The sequence below is a fragment of the Physeter macrocephalus genome, chromosome 14 (genome assembly GCF_002837175.3).
Source record: "Physeter macrocephalus isolate SW-GA chromosome 14, ASM283717v5, whole genome shotgun sequence".
Lineage (NCBI taxonomy): Eukaryota > Metazoa > Chordata > Mammalia > Artiodactyla > Physeteridae > Physeter > Physeter macrocephalus.
In genome coordinates this window covers 102,007,968-102,030,333 of record NC_041227.1, presented here as the reverse complement: position 1 = coordinate 102,030,333, position 22,366 = coordinate 102,007,968, and the positions used below count along the sequence as shown (strand labels likewise).

At 34.5% G+C, this 22,366-nt stretch overlaps 1 protein-coding gene and 1 pseudogene across 5 annotated transcripts in view; one reads left to right on the top strand and one right to left on the bottom strand.

The window, feature by feature from the left end:
* The window catches only part of BRIP1 (BRCA1 interacting DNA helicase 1), a 207,940-nt gene that overhangs the window by 91,455 nt on the left and 94,119 nt on the right, over positions 1–22,366 (top strand). For 4 of the 5 annotated variants that reach the window (XM_024127738.2, XM_024127737.2, XM_028498970.2 and 1 more), the window contains 5 exons: positions 866–998; positions 9,305–9,459; positions 11,626–11,791; positions 11,909–12,049; positions 18,388–18,549. In XM_024127738.2, the coding sequence (XP_023983506.1) occupies positions 866–998; positions 9,305–9,459; positions 11,626–11,791; positions 11,909–12,049; positions 18,388–18,549 (757 nt within the window). The remainder of the gene's footprint in view (positions 1–865; positions 999–9,304; positions 9,460–11,625; positions 11,792–11,908; positions 12,050–18,387; positions 18,550–22,366) is intronic. The other variant, XM_055090075.1, reaches the window with a different exon arrangement.
* Positions 15,487–16,117, bottom strand: LOC102982319 (protein tyrosine phosphatase type IVA 1-like; annotated as a pseudogene).

The window sequence follows — 22,366 nt, the reverse complement described above, 5'->3', positions numbered from 1 at the left end:
TTTCCACTATCCAGTATAGTGTCTGGCATAATATAGGCATTTAAGCACTCATTGAATGTACAGATGTCTGTGTGTGTGTGTGTGTGAGTGTGTGTGTGTGTGTGTGTATAAATGAATATATTTATATATTTTCTAATAATTCTCTTTCTGGTGTTAATATTTAACACTATAATCTTTTTATTAGACTTTTAAATTTTTATTTATTTATTTTATTTTTGGCTGCGTTGGGTCTTCGTTGCTGCACGCAGGCTTTCTCTGGTTGCGCCGAGCATGGGCTACTCTTGGTTGCGGTGGGCGGGCTTGTCTTGTTGCGGAGCACAGGCTCTAGGCACGTGGGCTTCAGTAATTGTGGCATGCAGGCTCAGTAGTTGTGGCTCATGGGCTCTAGAGCGCAGGCTCAGTAGTTGTGGAGTGCAGGCTTAGTTGCCCCACAGCATGTGGGACCTTCCCGGACCAGGGCTCAAACCCATGTGCCCTGCATTGGCAGGTGGATTCTTAACCACTGTGCCACCAGGGAAGTCCCTATTAGGCTTTTTTGTATTTCCTTTTATGTGCATTTGGGATAAGCTCCTAAGACCTGACTGTCAGTTGGAGAGACAGACAAGTAAAGCAGTGTGAATCCACAAAACACAAATGGGGAATCACATGCATCTTTCTCTTTTGAGTAAAAGCTTACTTTTTTAGCTGTGTATTTATTTTGCAATATGAAACATCCATGCTATTTAAAATGTGTCTTAATTAATCCACATATATGTGCTCAGAGCTTCAAGGAATACAGATCAATGTATCACATTTCTCTTTGCTCTGTTGAAGTAGTGCACATAAGGATGATACTGGTTGATGGAATTGTTTTATTTTATTCCAGTTGGTTAGAAGCAAACTCTGAACATCTTGTGGAAAGGGGTTATGAATCATCCTGTAAAGTATGGAGTGGAAGTGAAATGCTCTTAAATTTACACAAAATGGGCATAACCGCTGCTACTTTTCCCATTTTGCAGGTAAGTTTTTTTTCTACCTGTGAAATTTATTTAGTGAATTAGAAATGACTTAATAGTGAATAGTTAATCCAGAGTAAATTTTTTAAAAAGTAGCGAGTTAATTGTTTCAAAATTTTATTTTATTATGTAAGTTTGATAATCTTTAAATGATGGCATAAATTATAGATGAACAAGTAGCATTATTAGTTTGAAGGATATACGGCTTAATTAATACGGAATTAATTGCTTTGTTTAAAGCTAAAAGAAGTCAGTATTTTTAGGTTATAAATATTTTGTCAATTATAAAAGTTAAAAATTTGGAAAATAAAAAGGTAAGAAATTCATGTTTTATTCTCCTTAACTTAGAGGTTATAAACCTGGGTATATAGAGATTATGGGTGGGCTGTGGGATACTGTGAGCCTTATGAAATTACATTCAAAATTTTATGAGTATTTACTTTTGTACGTTTTTCTGGATAGAACCTTCATGACTTACACGTTATTCTCAAAAGAGTGTTTGTTTGGGGTTATTTTTTTGTGTTTTTTGCAGGTGAGAATGTTTTTACTTTCTCTTTTTGTTATTATTTATTTATTTTAATTGACTTTACTTTTAAAGTGTTTGTTATAGGTTTATAGAAAAAGTGAGCAAAAGGACAGAATTCTCATATACCACCACCCCCAACCACCGAATATTCACAGATACTATAGATTCTCTTATTATTAACATCTTGCAATAGTAGTACATTTATTACAATTGAACCAATATTGGTTACATTATTTTTAACTAAAGTCCATAGTTTATGTTAGGGTACACTTTTTGTGTTGTACGTACAGTTCTATGAGTTGTTATGAAAACATAAAGTCACGTATCTACTGTTACAGTATCATACAGAATACTTTCATTGCCTTAAAAATCTTCTGTGTTGCACTTATTCATCCCTTCAACATGCTTTATTTCCTCTGCTGAACCTCTGGCAACCACTGATTTTTTTGTTTTTCTGACTCCATAGTGTTGCCTTTTCCAGAACGTTATATAGTTGTAATCATACAGTATGTGGTCTTTTTAGACTGGCTTCTTCCACTTAACAGTATACATTTAAGGTTCCTCCATGTCTTTTTGTGGTTTGATAACTCATTCCTTTTTATTTCTGAACTATATTTATTGTATGTATGTACCACAGTTTGTTTATCCATTTACCTACTGAAAGACATATTGGTCGTTTCCAAGTTTCAGCAATTATGACTAAAGCTGCTATAAACATTTGTGTGCATGTTTTTGTATGGACATACTTCCTGCTCATTTGGATAAATACTTAGGAGCACAATCGCTGGATTGTATGGTAAGACTATGTTTAGCTTGCAATAAACTGCTAAACTATCTTCCAAGGTGATTGTACCATTTTACATTCCCACAGGCAGTGAATAAGAGTTCCTGTTGTTCCACAACCTTGCCAACATTTGGTGTTGTCAGTGTTTTGAATGTTAGCCATTCTAATAGATATGTAGTAGTATCTCATTGTTGTTTTAATTTACATTTCCCTAATGACGTATGATGTGGAGCATCTTTTCACATGCTTATTTTCCATCTACATATTTTATTTGGTGAGGTATCTCTTCAGATATTTTGCCTACTTTTTAATTGAGTTGTTTGTTTTCTTATTGTTGAGTTTTAAGAGTTCTTTGGGTATTTTGTATACAAGACCTTCATCTGATACGTGTTTGCAAATATATTCTTCCAGCCTGTGGCTTGTTTTTTCGTCCTATTAATGGAGTCTTTCATAGAGCATAAGTTTTTAGTTTTAATAAAGTTCAAATTATTTTCTTTGATGGATCCTGCTTTTGGTGTTGCAACTAAAAATTCATCACCAAACCCAAAGTCACCTTGATTTTCTCCTATCTTTTCTTCTACAAGTTTTATAGTTTTGTATTTTATATTTAGGTCTGTGGTCCATTTTGAGTTAATCTTTGTGAAGGGTGTAAGTTCTGTGTCTAGATTCATTTCTTGGGGTGTAGATGTTACTCTGTCACCACTGGTTGAAAAGACCATCCTTTCTCCATTGGATTATCTTTGCTCCTTTGACAAAAGATCAGTTGGCTATATTTGTGTTGGCCCATTTCTGGGCTCTCTATTCTTTTCCATTGATATACTTGTCTGTTCCTTCATCAGTTCCACACTGTCTTGATTACTGTAGCTTTATAGTAAGTCTTGAAGTCAGGTAGTGTCAGTCCTCTGACTTTGTTCTTCAGCATTGTGTTTGCTATTCTGAGTCTTTCACCTTTCCATATAAACTTAGAATTGAAACTGAGCCCCTATGAGGCTCCTGGGCATGGAAGCCTTTCTGTCCCCCATTTCTTGTATATAGGGAACAGACTCCAGCCTCCATGACCTTCCCTGGGTTCCAAAGGGCAGATTGGAACAGTTGCTAGGGAAGGGAGGGGATGCAGAGACAAGGGAGGAGAAGCCAAGAAACTACCGGAGGCAAGATTAAAGGAACCAGAGAAGCTAATCAAGATTAGGAGACCACCTGAGAGGAGATCAAAGGAGTACAGGCCCTGCACACACCCTAATCTTGTCAGCAACCCCATCCTTGAACTATTGCTATAAAACCCCTCACCAAATCCTCCAGGGTTGGGGGACACAGTTTTTCAGGGGCATGAGGCTGTTTTATCTCCCTCTGAGTGGCAAAGCAATAAACCTATCCTCTTCTACTTCACCTAAAACTCTTATCTTCGAGATTCAGTTTGGCACGGTGCACAGAGACCGAGCTTTCTGCGTCAGAATCAGTTTGTCAGTATCCACCAAGTAACTTGGTGGGATTTTGATTGGGACTGCATTCAATCTGTAAATCAGTCTGGGAAGAGCTGACATCTGAACAATATTGAGTGTTCCTATCCATGAACATGGAGTATCTCTCCACTTATTTAGATCTTTGATTTCTTTTATCAGAGTTTTATAGTTTTCCTCATATAGTTTTAAAGAGGTTTCTGAACCAAAAAAGGTAAGAACTGTTGCTAACATGAACTAGCCTTATGGGCATATGAGTATTAAGAATATATTTTAATCAGACTGTACTTATAATTTTTGCCCTGAATTTTTAAAGTGCAATGTATCATAAGTAGTTTTTCATATGACACTTTTTCATTTTTTTGCATAAACTTTGTGCATTCTAAAGACTTTTCATATCAACAGTAAAATGGGTTAAATAAATTGTGGGATATTCATACAGTAGACTACTATACAGCAATTTACAAAATGAACCACTGCCACCACAACCGTATGAATGAATCTTACAGACATAACGTTGCATAAGAGAAACGAGCACAAAAGAGTACAAACTGTATGACTTCATTTTTATGAAATTTAAGAACAGACAAACATAATTATGCTAATAGAAGTCAGAATACTGGTTACCAGTGCAGGGGTAAGGAGTAGTTTGGGCTGAGAAGGGACACAAGGGAACTTTCTGGGATTTGAGGAATGTTTTGAATCCTGATTTAAAATCACACACACAAGTGTGTGCATGTGTGTGTGTGTGTGTGTGTGTGTGTGTGTGTGCTTGTGTTTAGTGACCTATACACTTAAGATTAGTGCACTCTATAAAAAATGTACAAATAAAATATACGTCAAAGGAAAAAACTTGGAAAATACAGAGAAAGGTACAGAGGAAAAAAAAACTCATAAACTTAAAAATGATTATTATTAACTTTTAGATTTGTGTCTACCTATGTCTTCTATGCATATAATCGCTTAACATAAATTTTTGAGATGATACATATTTATTTTCACCTCTTCATTTAGTGATATGAATACTTTCCTATTTTAATAAAAATTCTTTCACATGATTTTTAGTTGCAGTGTAGCGTTTTTGTGAGTGCACATATTCTAAATTATTTGACTAATCTGGCATTTGAAATACAGGTTGTTGCCAGTTTTCCCAGGATAAGAAAAGGTCCTGATATGAACATCTTTGAAAATATATATTTGTATGTATCTCTGATTGTTTCCTTTATATATGGTAAATATTAATTCTTCGTTGCTTATTGTATTACATATATATTCTTGTATCTATGGTTTGTTTATGGTGTTTTTTTTATAAGTTTTAAAATTTTAGTGCATTCAAATGTATCATTGTTTTTTCTTTTATGAATTGTGATATTTGAGTTTAATCAAGCTTTTCTTACGCTCTGCAACATTTTCTTCTAAAAGTGTTAAAGTTTTTTCTAATAAATGTTTTCAATCAGCCTAGGATTCATTTTTGTTTATGTTGTGAGATATGTAATCCATTTTATTTTCTGTATGGCTTTTCTCAGCATCATTTACTAAATTATCCATCCATTTCACTCTGATTTGTAATGCCACATCTGCCACATATTTGATTTTCGTTTATGTATAAGCTTATTTCTGGACTCTATTGTGTTCTTTGATTCTGTTTATCTAAGTTATCCTATTTGTTAATCACTGTAGCATTAGAAAAATGCTGATGCATGGTAGGGCATATCTCCTCACTTGATTTTCCTTTGGAATGATCCTGGCTGTTCTTCGCCTTACTCTGCCATCTGAATTTTAGACTTAGCTTATAAATTTCTATGAACAATTCTGTTGGAATTTTGACTGGAATTGCATTGAATTTACGGATTAGTTTAGAAAGAATTGACTTATTTACAATATGAAGTTTTTCCATTCATGAACAAGGTAGAATTCTAATCATTTATTATCTCTCTATATATATCTTTCAATAAAATTTTATAATTTTTGAAAGTCTTAGGTACTTTTGGTTAGATTTATTCCTGAGTAAGTTAAAGTTTGTTTCTTTTTCAAATGGTATAATTTAGAAATTGCATTTTCTAATTGTTATTGGTGTATAAGGATGGTAGTTGATTCTTACAATCAGCCACTTTGTTGGACTATCCTATAGGTTCATCTATAGATTATTAAATTTTCTGTGTAGACAGTCATCCTGTCTATGAATATGGCTATTTTCTTTCTTTCCATTTCCTTCACATTTTATTCATTTCTTACTTTGCTAGCTTAAACTTTTAGTACATGATTCATCACAGTAAAAAGACATCCTAATCTTGTTGCTTGCTTTAAAAGGACTGTATTACTAGTATTACACCATTTATCAATATGTCTGCTGTATTTTAAAAAAAAATTTTTTAACAGTTTGAGATACAATTCACATGCCATGAAATTTACCCTTTTAGAGTATACAATTCAGTGGTTTTTTTGTGTAGTCATAGAGTTGTGCAATTACCACTGCTGTGTAATTTCAGAACATTTTTATCACCTCAGAAAGGAACCTTGTACACATTAGCAATTAGTCACTCCCATTTCCTCCTACCCCAGATCCTGGAAACCATTAATCTACTTTCTGTTTCTGTGGATCTACCTATTCTGGACATTTTATGTTAATGGAAACACAATATGTGGTGTTTTGTGACTGCCTTCTTTCACTTTGTGTAATGTTCTCAAGGTTCATCTATGTTGTAGGTTCATCTATGAATACTTCATTCCTTTTTATTACCAAATAATATTACATTTTATGAATATACTATATTTTATTTATCCATTATCAGTTGTTTCTACTTTTTGGCTGTTATAAACAATGCAGCTATGACCATTCATAGACAGATTTTTGTGTGGACATGTATTTTCAGTTCTCTTGGGTATATACTTAAGAATAGAATTGCTGGCCCATATGGTAACTCTATGTTTAACATTTTGAGGAACTGCCAAACTTTTCCAAAGGGGCTGTACCATTTTACAATTCCATCAATAATGTATGAGGATTCTAATTTCTTCCACATCCTCACCAACACTTGTTATTATCTCTTTTTATTATAATCTTCCCAGGAGAAATGAAGTGGTATCTTCATGTGATTTGATTTTCATTTCCCTAATGACTCATAATGCCAAGCATTTTTTCAACTGCTTATTGTCCATTTATGTATCTTCTTTGGAGAAATCTATATTCAAATTCTTTGCCCATTTTTGAAATTGTGGTGTCTTTTATTGACTGTAAGTTCTTTATGTATTCTGGGTATGAACAATGTATTGGATATATGATTTGAAAATACTTTTTCTCATTCCATAGATGCTGTAGGATTTTTAGTTATTTTTAAAATTAGGTTAAGGAAATTTCCTTTCATCTTAAGAAATTCATCATTGTGATTATTAAATTTTTTACAAGTTAATTTTACCACAGTAACGTATGAACATAATTTAAAAGTCAATTACTACTATCAAGAAAAGCATTCATTTGTGCCACTCCTCTGTCCCAGTTTTCATTCTCAGTGGCTCTTTTAACTCTTTTTTTTTGTTGTTTTGTTTTGCGTTACGCGGGCCTCTCACTGCTGTGGCCTCTCTCGTTGCGGAGCACAGGCTCCGGACGCGCAGGCTCAATGGCCATGGCTCACGGGCCCAGCTGCTCCGCGGCATGTGGGATCTTCCCGGACCGGGGCACGAAGCCGTGTCCCCTGCATCGGCAGGTGGACTCTCAATCTCTGCGCCACCAGGGAAGCCCTCTTATAACTCTTATAGTGGCTGCCTCTGATGTTTAACCCCAATTTTCTAAATAACATGTGGATTCTGCTACTTTCGAGTTTTCAATTCTTGATATTCTCTATTGACTTCCTATTAAGTATGATGATGATTTAGCTCCTTTACACACACACACTTTTCTCTCTCTCTCTCACACATGCACGCACACACACACACACACACACTCATACTCATCCTCTCTTTTCCTCTCTGTCCCTCCCTTTCTCCTTTTCCTCCCTCCTTCTTTCCCTTTCTTCACTCTCCATTTTCTCAGCATAATTATATTACTATTCAGTGTACATATCATTATGTATATATATTATCATAGTTTATGATAGTCATCTCATGTAACTTACTTGATTAAATTTTTAATACAACTCTAGGTTTCTATGAAGTAATAATTACCTGTCTGTGTCTATGTGTGTGTTTCCCCATTTGCTTAGTGTGCTATTTGTCTATAAACCCATTTGTCATTGTTTAGGTAACCTAGCCAGAAGTAGCCTTGGAGTTGTCTCATGGTTCAGTATGTAGAATGTCATTCAGTCCTTTTGTTTTTACTACAGTTCCTTACCTTCAGGAGTTCAGAAGTTCTGTAGTTTTACAGAGTAAATTGCCAGTTGTCTGCCAGTGTTGGAGAGGAATAGTAGCCTTCCTGTAAGGTGTTTCTCAGGGAAGTTGATTTTTTAAAAAGAACAATTTAATACTTGTTTTTCATTAATATCATTAATAATTTGTAGTGCCGAATGTTTTTCCAAGTTCATGTTGTCTTTTTTGTTCTTTGTTTCTTTTTGAAAAATATATTTGTATCCTTTAAAGTTTTGTTCAGTGGAGCCTAATTTTACTTTTTAAAATGTCTATTATTTCACAATATATCTGAATATTGAAATTTATCTGTCTTATTTATCTTAACTATTTTCCCATTTTATTTTCATTGAACACACATTTTATTGTCAAACATCAGAGTTGTCACCAGTATCTTTTATTGCTTCAATATTCAGTGTTTTCTCTTTCACAATCTGGGAAAACATACTTTTCTATTTTATTATTTTGTCTTAATGTCCACACTTCTATCTGTATTTAAGCTTATGAGCCATGTAAAAACTAATGAGCCAGTTAGCATACATTCAGTATCTAGCATGTATTCTTTCTTTGAGTTGTTCTTTTACTTTTTTTTTTTTTTTTTTTTTTGGTACGCGGGCCTCTCACTGTTGTGGCCTCTCCCGTTGCGGAGCACAAGCTCCGGACGCACAGGCTCAGCGGCCATGGCTCGCGGGCCCAGCTGCTCCGCGGCATGTGGGATCTTCCCAGACCGGGGCACGAACTCGTGTCCCCTGCATCGGCAGGCGGACTCTCAACCACTGCGCCACCAGGGAAGCCCTGTTCTTTTACTTTTGCTTGTCACATAGTCATATTATTCTCAGCATCAGAGTACTTTCTGGAAATAATTCAGGCATTTAAGTGGCATGTCAAATCTTTTAAGCTTTTTAAAAACTATTTGGTACATTTTTATTTAGTTCATTGCTTTTGAAGGGCACTGAATAAAACCCTAATTGCCTGAAGAAGTAATGAACCTCCTAAATGTGTAACTTCTTATTTAAATAAGTCTTTGAAGAGAATTTGAGAATATATGGGAATTCAAAATATATTGTTAGCATTTGTATATTAATGTTTGACTAAAATTTCAGTGTATATTTCATTTGGGTTTTATTACAGTTTTAAGAATTTTGTTTTCCCCCTCTTTCCCTCCCCCCCTCCCCGGTACAATTAATATGGTAATTCCTTATAGGGACATTTTTCTACTATCCTTCAAAAAGAAGAAAAAGTCTCATCAGTTCATGGTAAAGAGGAGGCAAGAGAAGTACCTATTATTAGTGCTTCAACTCAAATAATGCTCAAAGGACTTTTTATGGTGCTTGACTATCTTTTTAGGCAAAATAGCAGGTAAGTGAAGATAATCTGGTCTGTGTTCTTCCTCTTAAAAATATTAGCCTTATTGGGTGCTAGCATGTGTTTAATACCTACTAATTTTATATGAGTACATGGGATAGTGATAAACAAGTGGTATAAATATTGCTCTTACTTACTGGCACAGACTCAGTCAATTGATGTTAGTTTTTATTAATGAAAATGAGTATTGAAACCAGTAAATAAATACAATTAATTAATTCAGCATTAAAGTCCTCTAAGACTAAATTTAAGTTTTCTTTTAAGTATAATCTAGATATGTTTCTTCCAGTGTCAGAAAGTCTCTCTTATTGTGTAAATCCTCTATTTAATGAAATGTGGGAAATGAAAAGCAGTCAACTTCCCACACACTACTCCTTAAGTTGTAGTACTACCTGGTTCCAGTATTTTTTAAAGTGTTTTTTTATGGTAAAATATACACAATATAAAATTTACCATTTTTAAGTGTACATTTTAATAGCATTAAGTATGTTCACATTGTTGTACAGCTACCACCACTGTCGATTTCTAGAACTTTTTCATCATCCCAAACAGGAACTCTATACCCATGAAACAGTATCTTCCATTTCCCTCTCACCACAGCCTTCGGTAACCTCTGTCCTACTTTCATTTCTATGGATTTGCCCTTTCTAGGTGTCTCATATAAGTGGAATCATACAATCTAATGTTTTCAAGGTTAATCCATGTTGTAACATATGTCATTCCTTTTTAGGGCTGAATAATATTCCATGTGTATATATACCACATTTTGTTTATCCATTTTTACATTGGTAGACATTTGTTTTGTTTCTAGCTTTTGCATATTGTGAATCATGCTGCAGTGAACATTGATGTACTAGTATCTGTTTGAGTCCCTGCTTTCAGTTCTTCTGGGTGCATACCTAGCAGTAGAATTGCAGGATTATATAGTAATTCTGTATTTAACTTTTTGAGGAGCCAGTGTGCTGTTTGTCATAGCAGCTGCATATTCTAGATTCACATAGTTATGCACAAGAGTTCCCAATTTCTCTACATCCTTACCAATACTTGTTATTTTTTGTTTTTTGGATCATAGCCATTCTAATGGGTATAAAGTGGTATCTGCTTATGGTTTTGATTTACCATTCCCTAATGACTAGAGATGTTGAGCATCTTTTCATGTGTTTATTGTCCATTTCTATATCTTCATTGGAGAAGTGTCTACTCAAGTCCTTTGTCCATTTTTGAATGGGGTTTTTGTTGTTGAGTTGTAGGAGTTATTTTGCATATTAATCCTTTATCAGATATTTGCTTTACAAATATTTTCTCCCATTCTTTGGGTTCTCTTTTCACTCTCTTGATAGTATTCTTCGATGCACAAAAGTTTTGAAATTTTGATGCAGTCCATTTTATCGAATTTTTTTTCTTTTATTGCTTGTGCTTTTGGGATCCATTGAACATAGCCAAATATGATGTCATGAAGATTTTCCTATATGTTTTCTTCTAAGAGTTTTATAGTTTTTAGCTCCCAGTATTTTTATAAAATTCCCTCCACATAGTGCAGGGTTCCTGACTTGAACTTTGAATTCTGATCTCTCTAAGGGTAAAATTAACAGTCGGTATTACCGTGAGGACATGGTAGAGAATACCAAATTTTATTCTGTTTAAGCTTAGGTGTTTATAGCCTCTTATTGAGAGAAATTATAAGCTGGATGGGATCACGGAGATCGTCTGGTTTAGTACTTTCATTAAAAATAGATGAAGACTGAGATCCACATTTTAAAGGAACTTAAAAATTAGTTTCCTAAAATTTCAGTAAAAATTGTCTTTCTATTTTCTCATGCAATAAAAAAGTTTAACCCACTTTTTAGTTTCTTTAACAATAATACCGTTAACTATTTTATAACTAATGATGTAACATAGAATGCAAAGAGCTCTGAACTAGGAGTTAGGAGGCTTGCATTTTAATTCTGGCTCTGCCATGATTTATGTAATGTTTGAACATAGGGATGGGAAGTGATAAAGGGTGATATTTAAGTGATATCTAACCTCTGTAAGGGGGGACTGACTAAGATTTAATGCCTTATTTCTATAAGGATTACTGAATTTAGTGGTGTGGGTTGTTGGTGGGGGGCAATGTTATCTAAAATTTTCCCATTTAATTACCATTTTATTTTCATTTAGATTTGCAGATGATTATAAAGTCGCTATTCAACAGACTTACGCTTGGGTAAATCAGACTGATACTTCAGATAAAAATGGGTTCTTGGTTCTACCAAAAAATAAGAAACGTTTACGACAGAAAACAGCAGTTCATGTGTTGAATTTTTGGTGCTTAAATCCAGCTGTGGTAAGCTTATCATGCTGTAAATGAGAATTCTGTCTTCTTGCTCAATACCAACAATTAAATAAATGTGCTTGACAGTTTTAAAGATGATTTTATGTATCTAATATTGTTTCCTTTTAGGCCTTTTCAGATATTAATGGCAAGGTTTGGACGATTGTTTTGACATCTGGGACATTATCACCAATGAAATCCTTTTCATCAGAACTTGGTGTTAATTTTACTATCCAACTGGAGGCTAATCATGTCATTAATAACTCACAGGTTAGGTTTTGTTTTTGTTGTTTTTTTTTTGAAGGCTCTTAGTCTTTTTACCTCAGTATAATGATAAACAAATTAAAAGGTAACTGAAGTACTGGCAAACAAATCCTGATAGGAAAGTCAACATTTCAGTTTTAGAATAAAGGAAAATTTGTCAGCTATTTGGTAGTGTCAACAAAAGGAAATACCAATAAATAGCATTCCTTCAACCCAGTGAGTAAAGATATACACTTTCAAGGCAAAGACTGTATTGCAATTTCCTTATTTAAGTAAGTTTTAAGTTTTTTAATGAAAATGAAAAAGAAAACAAAAATTCAACTTTTTTTTTTACTGTAGTTCCTAATTGTTTAATTATTTGTGTTTTTCTTTTCCATTAGACTATGGTATATCCTTATTCTAATTTTTACATCCTCATCTTTCCACTGCACCTAGATTAATACCTGATATTAGTTAGCAAGTGTTCAGCACGTTTGAATATCTGAAATGAATTAAAAGTATTCTTATGAGTCCTGTGACTTAAGATTTTAATTTTATTATTTATTTATTTATTCGTTTGTTTGTTTGTTTTTATTTTTAGCTGTGTTGGGTCGTCGTTGCTGTGGGCTTCTCTAGTTGTGGTGAGCGGGGGATTCTCCGTTGTGGTGCGCAGGCTTCTCTTGTTGTGGAGCATGGGCTCTAGGCGTGCAGGTTTCAGTAGTTGTGTCTTGTGGGCTCTAGAGCACAAGCTCAGTAGTTGTGGCACACGGGCTTAGTTGCTCTGCGGCATGTGGGATCTTCCTGGTCCAGGGCTCGAACCTGTGTCCCTTGCATTGGCAGGCAGATTCTTAACCACTGCACCACCAGGGAAGCCCAGATTTTAATTTTTTATAACAATACCATGTAAATGTTACTTTAATTTTCCTAAGAATGTTTGAATTGTCATGTGTCTGTCTGCCTTCTATTTCTTTTTAGGAAGTAATTTAAAGTGGTTAGCTACATGCTTAATACCACCTGTGGGCCTAATACAATTCTAGTTCTTTATAAAGAGCTATAGTTTTCAACCAAGAAGTATTTTTGGAAATTACTGGCATTTAGTAGGTGAGAGCCTTGAATGCTAAACTCCTATATAACCAAGGATTGTGCTTTCCAAAATCCAGAATGCTCCCGTGTAGAAACATTGCTATAAGCAGTAGCAAAGGAAAGATATATGTTGCACATTTTCAAGATGTTTTCCTTAGAGGTTCAAATAAATATGGGAAGTTATTAGTAAATTCAGCATATATATTTTCAAAAGAATGTTATTATAGGTTCTGTGTTCTCAGTCTAGTGCACAAAAGCCTATTTAACCTGTAATGTTGCTAAATAATAATTAACAATAATAATAATGCTAGTTCAGCTGGATTCTGTTATATTTCCCCCAACTTTTAAAAAGTTTATTTTTTATTTTAATTATGGTAAAAAACACATGTTGTAAAAATTTACCATCTTAACCATTTTTAAGTGTATAGTTCAGTTTTGTTAAGTATATTCCCACTGTTGTATATAACCAATCTCTAGAGCTTTTTCATCTAGCAACACTGAAATTCTATTCTTAAACAATTCTCCATTCCCCCCTCCTCTCAGCTCCTGGTAACCACCATTCCACTTTTTGTTTTTATGAATTTGACTATTCTAAATACCTCATGTAAGTGGAATCACAAGATTTTTGTGATTAGTTTATTTCACTTAGCCTGGTGTCTTCAAGGTTCATCCTTGTAACATGAATCAGAATTTCCTTCCTTTTTAAGGCTGAGTAATATTCCAGGTGTGTGTGTGTGTGTGTGTGTGTGTGTGTGTGTGTGTGTGTGTGTGTGTGTATGTGTATCACATTTTGTTTGCTCATTCATTCCTTGATCACCCCAAATTTTTATTTAAAAAATTATAACTTGAAAAATGGAAAAAATAGTATTAATATAGTGAATATCGTTATACCCTTAACCTAGATTTATCAGTTTTTAACATTTTGCATCTGTATATATATGAGACAAAAGAAGAGAAGAGTAGTATTGCAAAATGTTGATGATTACATTAATTTTGGTTATGGTATTAGAAAGTAATTTGTAGACATAGTGACACCTTGCCCTTAATTAGTTTAGCATGTTTCTCCTAAGAACAAGTACATAATCTTGCATAACCACAGTATCATGATCATATACAAGCAATTTAATATTGATACAGTAGAATCTATATTTTTCCATATATTCCCAATGTGTCTTCTTTTTTTTTTTGATGATAAATGCATTTCATCATTTATTTAATGTTTAAGCTCTCACACTAGATTTTTACAAGCTGGTGAACACTGACAAATTATTTCTCCCACAGAACTATAACCACATGTTCCGGGACAGTATAAATGTATGGTTGAGCTAACGTTAATACTCATCACCATTTTATCAATTACATAATAAAACAAATTGTCAAGTATCCACATATTAAGTTACACAGCTCAAAAGACATGAAACATTAAATGTCTGCTCAATTCATTAGCAGAAACCCACTTTTTTTTTTTTTGGCAAGAGAGGTTGAGAATCACACTTCAAACAAAAATAAGTTGGTAAACAACTTCAGATAAGTTTGAAAAAAAATTACAAGAATTTCAGAAATTTTATGATTAAGAATTGTTTTAGCTACAATAACAAAGTATTTCTACCTTTAAAAAATGTTTACTAAATTAAAGTACATATTCTACATGTTCTTCACAAGACAAAGGCAACATTTTACTAAAAATACTTAATAGCCCCCTCCCATTCTTTTTTCAGGCCCTCCCTGTAAGTTACACCCCAAAGTGCAAACATTAAAATTAACTGTAAGGCTTTTTTGTCTGGAGACATTAAAGACATGTGCTTCTGTACAGTGTAGATTTTCTATAACAGCACAAAATGAGTTTTATAGAAAGACATTAAATAATCACTGTAAGACTTGGTTAATTAAAAAAAATCAAGCAAATCTGATGTATACTGATATGAATGTGGAAGATGTAAACATATCGTGAGCAAATAACCTCATAGGCCCTACTTTCTATGTTGGAAATGCTGGAAGGAATAAACCACATAAGGTCCAGTGTTTTCATAGTTCCTTGAATTTTAGTTCTATATCATACTAAAAATATACAAGTATTGTGCTAGGTATTTTGGCACCTAGTCTTTCTAAATTTCTTATATATTGACAAGATTCTGGCATGGAAACAGATTTAAAGACATGACTCAGTACTGCATGATTTCAGGAAAGGTCATTTGGTACAAACGATAAGCACATTTTAAATGCTGAACGGAAAGAATCCTTTGCTAAGTGGCTAAGTAGGTTGATCATAACCCAAACAAAGAGGTTGCAATTCTGCCAGGCTTGTGGCCTGGTAAAACTGCTTTTTGACACTTCTATGGAGGTTTCATCAGACTTTACCAAGCCAACGTGCTGGCTAACATGTATGACAAATTCCGTCTGTCTAGGTTCCACTTCCAAGCAATGGCATCAGGCACCCCAGTTTTATTGAATGCAACAGTTGTTTCTATGACCATTGGAGTCTTTGAAGCACAGCCACATTTTAGGACGATACTTCTCCAAATACAAAAGTTGCTTGCTGTTAGAAGCTCCATGCCGCTTTTGTCTTATGAACTGTACTGCATCTTCATATTTCATTCCACCTTCAATTAATGCTAGGATGACAAGCAATGGACCTCTCCCAAGGCCTGCAACACAATGAAAGGCAGTACAACAACCAGGGTCTTCATGAAACTTAATTTTCACAAGACTTAACCAGTCATCAACCATCTGGTTAGATGGTGGTACACCATCATCAAAAGGCCAATCGAGAACATGGATGCCTTCTTTCTCCACAAGAGTAGTGTCATAAATTGCTTCACATACTCTTACTATCGTGGTAACCATACTTCTTAAGTTCCTCTATAAATTTGTTTAAGGTTGCATTAGTTGGATTGTGTGTAATGAGAAATCTCACGTTCTTGTAAGTGACTTCCACAGGAGCTGGGCGGTTCATTCGAGCCGTGTTAGTTTAGTTAAAAAACACTCAAAAGGGTTATGAAAGAATTTTAAAAATTGAATACAGAAATGATGCAAAGAAACTGAGTCTACTTCAGTATACTCCACTTGAAATTCTCAGTGCTTTCGAGTATGAAGTTGGGAGTAATGGGAAATGAAATGAACCTCCTAACAAGAAGCAGCAATTCTTCAATCCAGTAATACTGAAGCAATAGAAAGGAAGCGCACTGAGGTTTACCCCATCCAGGTCAGAACTCTTGTAAAAACTGCTCTGTGGATTTCAGTTCAACAATTCTCTGTCCAGGTTAGCCACTCTTATGGGGGCTTCTTGGTGGAGTAGTAATGAATTTCTACAGTTCACTTGTCTTCATAGAGGTCGTGCTGCGCCTGGCAGTAGTCTCCACTGCCGTTCAGAAACTCCATAAATGTGTGACCAAGAACACCACAGAACTGCCTCTTTCTAGCCTGTTCTCTTGGCGTAGGTTTGGTTATCCCCAAGAAAGGTCCACTCTTGTAGCTTCACTCTCAGGGCACCGAATGCTCCCAGTGTGTCTTTTATACATGTTTATTTTTCTTATTCTTGATTCAGGATTCAGTCAACTATTATATATTGCATTTGGTTTTCAAGTCTCTTTAGTTTTTTTTTTTCTTTCTTATTTTAGACTGAAGTATAGTTGATTTGCAATATTAGTTTCAGGTGTACAACATAGTGATTCAAAGTTTTTATAGATTATAAAAACTCCATTTAAAGTTTATACTCCATTTAAAGTTATAAAATATTGGCTATTATCCCTATGCGGTACAATATATCCTTGTAGCTTATTTATTTTATACATAGTAGTTTGTACCTCTTGATTTCCTACCCCTATCTTGCCCTTCCCCCCACTAGTAACCACTAGTTTGTTCTATTTGGGAATCTTCTCTGTTTTGTTATATTCATTTGTGTTGTATTTTTTAGATTCCACATGTAAGTGATAACATACAGTATTTGTCTTTCTCTGTCTGACTTATTTCACTTAGCCTAATACCCTCCAGGTCCATCCATGTTGTTGCAAATGGCAAGATTTCATTCTTTTTTATGGCTGAGTACTCTTCCATATTGTGTGTGTGTGTGTGTGTGTGTGTGTGTGTGTGTGTGTGTGTGTGTGTGTGTGTACCACATCTTCTTTATCCATTCATCTGTGATGGACATTTAGGTTGCTTCCATATCTTTAGCTATTGGAAATAACACTGCTATGAATATTGGGGTACATGTATCTTTTCAAATTAGTGTTTTTGTTTTCTTCAGATATACTCCCAGAATTGGAATTGCTGGATCATATGGTAGTTCTATTTTTAGTTTTTTGAGGAACCTCCATACAGTTTTCCATAGTGGCTGCACCAGTTCATGTCTCTTTAGTCCTTAAAATAGTTTCCTTGCCCTTTTTTTCTCTTTCATGACATTTTTAAAGAATTCAAGTCACCAGTTGTCCTTAGGAATATTTTATAATCTGGATTTTTCTGATTGTTTTCTTATGATAAGATTCAAGTTAAAGTGTTTGGTAAGAATACTATATAAGTGATATTGTTGCTTCCCATTGTATCATATCAAGAAACACATACTATCAGTTTGTCTTATTACTAGTTGATCATTTGGTTTAAAGTTGATTAAACTGGTATCCATCAGATATCATCTTGCAAAATGTACCTCAATCTTGTGTATCATTTCCAAATATAAGAGTATTACATTTTTCAACAATCTGAAGTGTTTGTATTGTCTTTAGAATACTAATAAAATTTGTACTTTCTCTTAGTCAAATTAACTATACTAAGGCTAGACTTATGTGAATGCAGAGGAATTGCACATAACTGTAAAATTTGGGGGGTCTGATTTTCTGACTATAGATCTTTGAGCATCAGGGAATTTGTGAAACAGTAGTTCCTGTCATAATTGAATCTTAGAGACTTAACTATAGCAGATCGTACCAGCCCTCATCTTTTATTTTGGATTCATTTCTGATTTATTCATTTCATTTGTTCCTGTCATCTAACAAAATGTTACCTGCTTAATTTTGTAAAGCTGTTGAGGAAATACATAAATATAACCTGTTTTTCTTTCATCCTAAGAGAATTCAGTGGTCTGCCTAAAGTAAAACTTTCATAAATTAAATCTATATATAATTAATTAAAAATAATAGGAAAAAACCCCAACAATTTAAAAGTAAATTTTCTCTAAACTCATTGCTTGATCTTTTTTTGACATACACGTAATTAAAGCTCCCAAATTAAATGCTAATTTGCCTGCCTCATTTAAGCATAACTCTAATACTGACATATTTATATTCTAGGTTTGGGTTGGCACCATTGGGTCAGGCCCCAAGGGTCGCAATCTCTGTGCTACCTTCCAGCACACGGAAACATTTGAGTTCCAGGATGAAGTGGGAGCACTTGTGTTATCTGTGTGCCAGACTGTGAGCCAAGGAATTTTGTGTTTCCTGCCATCTTACAAGGTAAAGGAATATTTATTTTTTCTTTTGCCTTTAAAAGATCATGTGGCATAACCACCACAAGCAACCGGGGAATTACAGTTTCCTAAACTTCATATATTATTTTACTTGTTTATTAAGATGCTGCCTGATTGTTCTACCACTGTTTTGCTTGAAAGTCTAAAAGAGTAAAGGTCTTCAAACAGTGTTAGTTATATAAGAGAGCTAGTTTTGTATATGTGATTTTTATTCTTAGGGGCAGGTTGATATTTTCATGGTTAAAGGAAAAAGCATTATTTTCACTTTGATAAATTACACTATTTGAATGTTTCATTAATCTGAATAAGACTTTCATTGTTGCCCATCGTGTTTTTTTTTTGGAGTATAATTGCTTTACAGTGTTGTGTTAGTTTCTGCTGTACAATGAAGAGAATCAGCTATATGTATACATATATCCCCTCCCTCTTTGACCTCCCTCCCACCCACTTCCCCCCATCCCACCCATCTAGGTCATCACAGAGCATGGAGTTGAGCTCCCTGTGCTATACCGGAGGTTCTCACTAGCTATCTATTAGGTTGGCCCAACCCAATATTTTACACCTGATAGTGTATTTATGTCAAACCTAGCCTCCCAATTCATCCCACCCTCGCTTTCCCTCCCTGTGTCTACATGTCCATTCACTACGTCTACATCTCTATTCCTGCCCTCGAACTAGGTTCATCTGTACCATTTTCCTAGATTCCACATACATGCATTAATATATTTGTTTTTCTCTTTCCAACTTACTTCACTCTGTATGACAAACTCTAGGTCCATACACATCTCTACAAATGACCCAGTTTTCATTCCTTTTTATGGCTGAGTAATATTCCACTATATATATGTACCACATCTTCTTTATCCATTCATTTGTCAATGGAAATTTAAGTTGTTTCCATGTCCTGGCTACTGTAAATAATGCTGCAGTGAACATTGAGGTACATGTGACTTTTTGAATTATGGTTTTCTCAGAGTATATGCCCAGTTGTGAGATTGCTGGGTCATATGGTAGTTCTATTTTTAATTTTTAAAGGAACCTGCATACTGTTCTCCATAGTGGCTGTATCAGTTACATTCCCACCAACAGTGAAAGAGGGTTCCCTTTTCTCTGCACCGTCTCCAGCATTTACTGTTTGTAGACTTTTTTTTTTTTTTTGGCTTTTTTTTTGTAGATTTTTTGATGATGGCCATTCTGATCTGTGTGAGGTGATACCTCACTGTAGTTTTGATTTGCATTTCTCTACTAATTAGTGATGTTAAGCATCTTTTCATGTGCCTCTTGGCCATCTATATGTCTTCTTTGGAGAAATGTCTATTTAGGTCGTCCTTCCATTTTTTGATTGGGTTGTTTGTTTTTTTGTTTAAAGGAACCTGCATACTGTTCTCCATAGTGGCTGTATCAGTTACATTCCCACCAACAGTGAAAGAGGGTTCCCTTTTCTCTGCACCGTCTCCAGCATTTACTGTTTGTAGACTTTTTTTTTTTTTTGGCTTTTTTTTTTTGTAGATTTTTTGATGATGGCCATTCTGATCTGTGTGGGGTGATACCTCACTGTAGTTGTGATTTGCATTTCTCTACTAATTAGTGATGTTAAGCATCTTTTCATGTGCCTCTTGGCCATCTATATGTCTTCTTTGGAGAAATGTCTATTTAGGTCGTCCTTCCATTTTTTGATTGGGTTGTTTGTTTTTTTGATATTGAGCTGCATGAGCTATTTGTATATTTTGGAGATTAATCCTTTGTCCGTTGCTTCATTTGCAAATATTTTCTCCCATTCTGAGGGTTGTCTTTTTGTCTTGTTTATGGTTTCCTTTGCTGTGCAAAAGCTTTTAAGTTTAATTAGGTCCCATTTGCTTACTTTTGTTTTTATTTTCATTACTCTAGGAGGTGGATTTAAAAAGGTCTTGCTATGATTTATGTCATACAGTGTTCTTCGTATGTTTTCCCCTAAGAGTTTTGTAGTGACCGGTCTTACATTTAGGTCTTTAATCCATTTTGAGTTTATTTTTGTGTATGGTGTTAGGCAGTGTTCTAATTTCATTCTTTTATCTGTAGCTGTCCTGTTTTCCCAGCATCACTTATTGAAGAGGCTGTCTTTTCTGCATTGTATGTCCTTGCCTCCTTTGTCATAGATTAGGTTACCATAGGTGCGTGCTTTTATCTCTGGGCTTTCTATCCTGTACCATTGATCTATATTTCTGTTTCTGTGCCAATACCATACTGTATTGATTACTGTAGCTTTGTAGTATAGTCTGAAGACAGGGAACCTAATTCCTCCATTTCCGTTTTTCTTTCTCAAGATTGCTTTGGCTAGTCTGGATCTTTTGTGTTTCCATACAAATTGTAAAATTTTTTGTTCTAGTTCTGTGAAAAATGCTTTGGGTAGTATAGTCATTTGCACAGGATTGATTCTTCCAATCCAAGAACATGGTATACCTCTCCATCTGTTTGTGTCATCTTTGATTTCTTTCATCAGTGTTTTATAGTTTTCTGAGTACAGGTCTTCTGCCTCCTTAGGTAGGTTTATTTCTAGGTATTTTATTCTTTTTGTTGCAGTCGTAAATAGGATTGTTTCCTTAATTTCTCTCTCTGATCTTTCACTGTTAGTCTATAGGAATGCAAAAGATTTCTGTGCATTAACTTGGTATCCCTCAACTTTACTAAATTCATTGATTAGCTCTAGTAGTTTTCTGGTGGCATCTTTAGGGTTTTCTATGTATAGTATCATATCATCTGCAAACAGTGACAGTTTTACTTCTTTTCCAATCTGGATTCCTTTTATTTCCTTTTCTTCTCTGATTGCCATGGCTAGGACTTCCAAAACTATGTTGAATAATAGTGTTGAGAGTGGACATCTTTGTCTTGTTCCTCATCTTAGAGGAAATGCTTTCAGTTTTTCACCATTGAGAATGATGTTTACTGTGAGTTTGTTGTATATGGCCTTTATTATGTTGAGGTAGGTTCCCTCTTTGCCCACTTTCTGGAGAGTTTTCATCATAAATGGGTGTTGAATTTTGTGAAAAGCTTTCTCTGCATCTATTGAGATGATCATGTGGTTTTTATTCTTTAATTTGTTAATATGGTGTATCACATCAATTGATTTGCATATATTGAAAATCCTTACATCCCTGGGATAAATCCCACTTGATCATGGTGTATGATCCTTTTAATGTGCTATTGGATTCGGTTTGCTAGTATTTTGTTGAGGATTTTTGCGTCTATGTTCATCAGTGATATTGGTCTGTAATTTTCTTTTTTTGTGATATTTTTGTCTGGTTTTGGTATCGAGGATGGTGGCCTTGTAGAACGAGTTTGAGAGTGTTCCTCCCTCTGCAATTTTTTGGAAGAGTTTGAGAAGGATAGGTGTTAGGTCTTCTCTAAATGTTCTGGTCCTGGACTTTTATTTGTTGGAAGATTTTTAATTATGGTTTCAATTTCATTACTTGTGATTTGTCTGTTTATATTTTCTAATTCTTCCTGGTGCAGTCTTGGAAAGTTGTACCTTTCCAAGAATTTTTCCATTTCTTCCAGGTTGTCCATTTTATTGTCATATAGTTGCTTGTAGTAGTCTCTTATAATCCTTTGTATTTATACAGTGTCAGTTGTAATTTCTCCTTTTTCATTTCTAATTGTATTGATTTGAGTCCTCTCCCTTTTTCTCTTGATGAGTCTGGCTAAAGGTTTATCAATTTTGTTTATTTTCTCAAAGAGCCAACTTTTAGTTTTATGGACCTTTGCTACTGTTTTCTTTGTTTCTATTTCATTTATTTCTGCTCTGATCTTTATGATTTCTTTCCTTC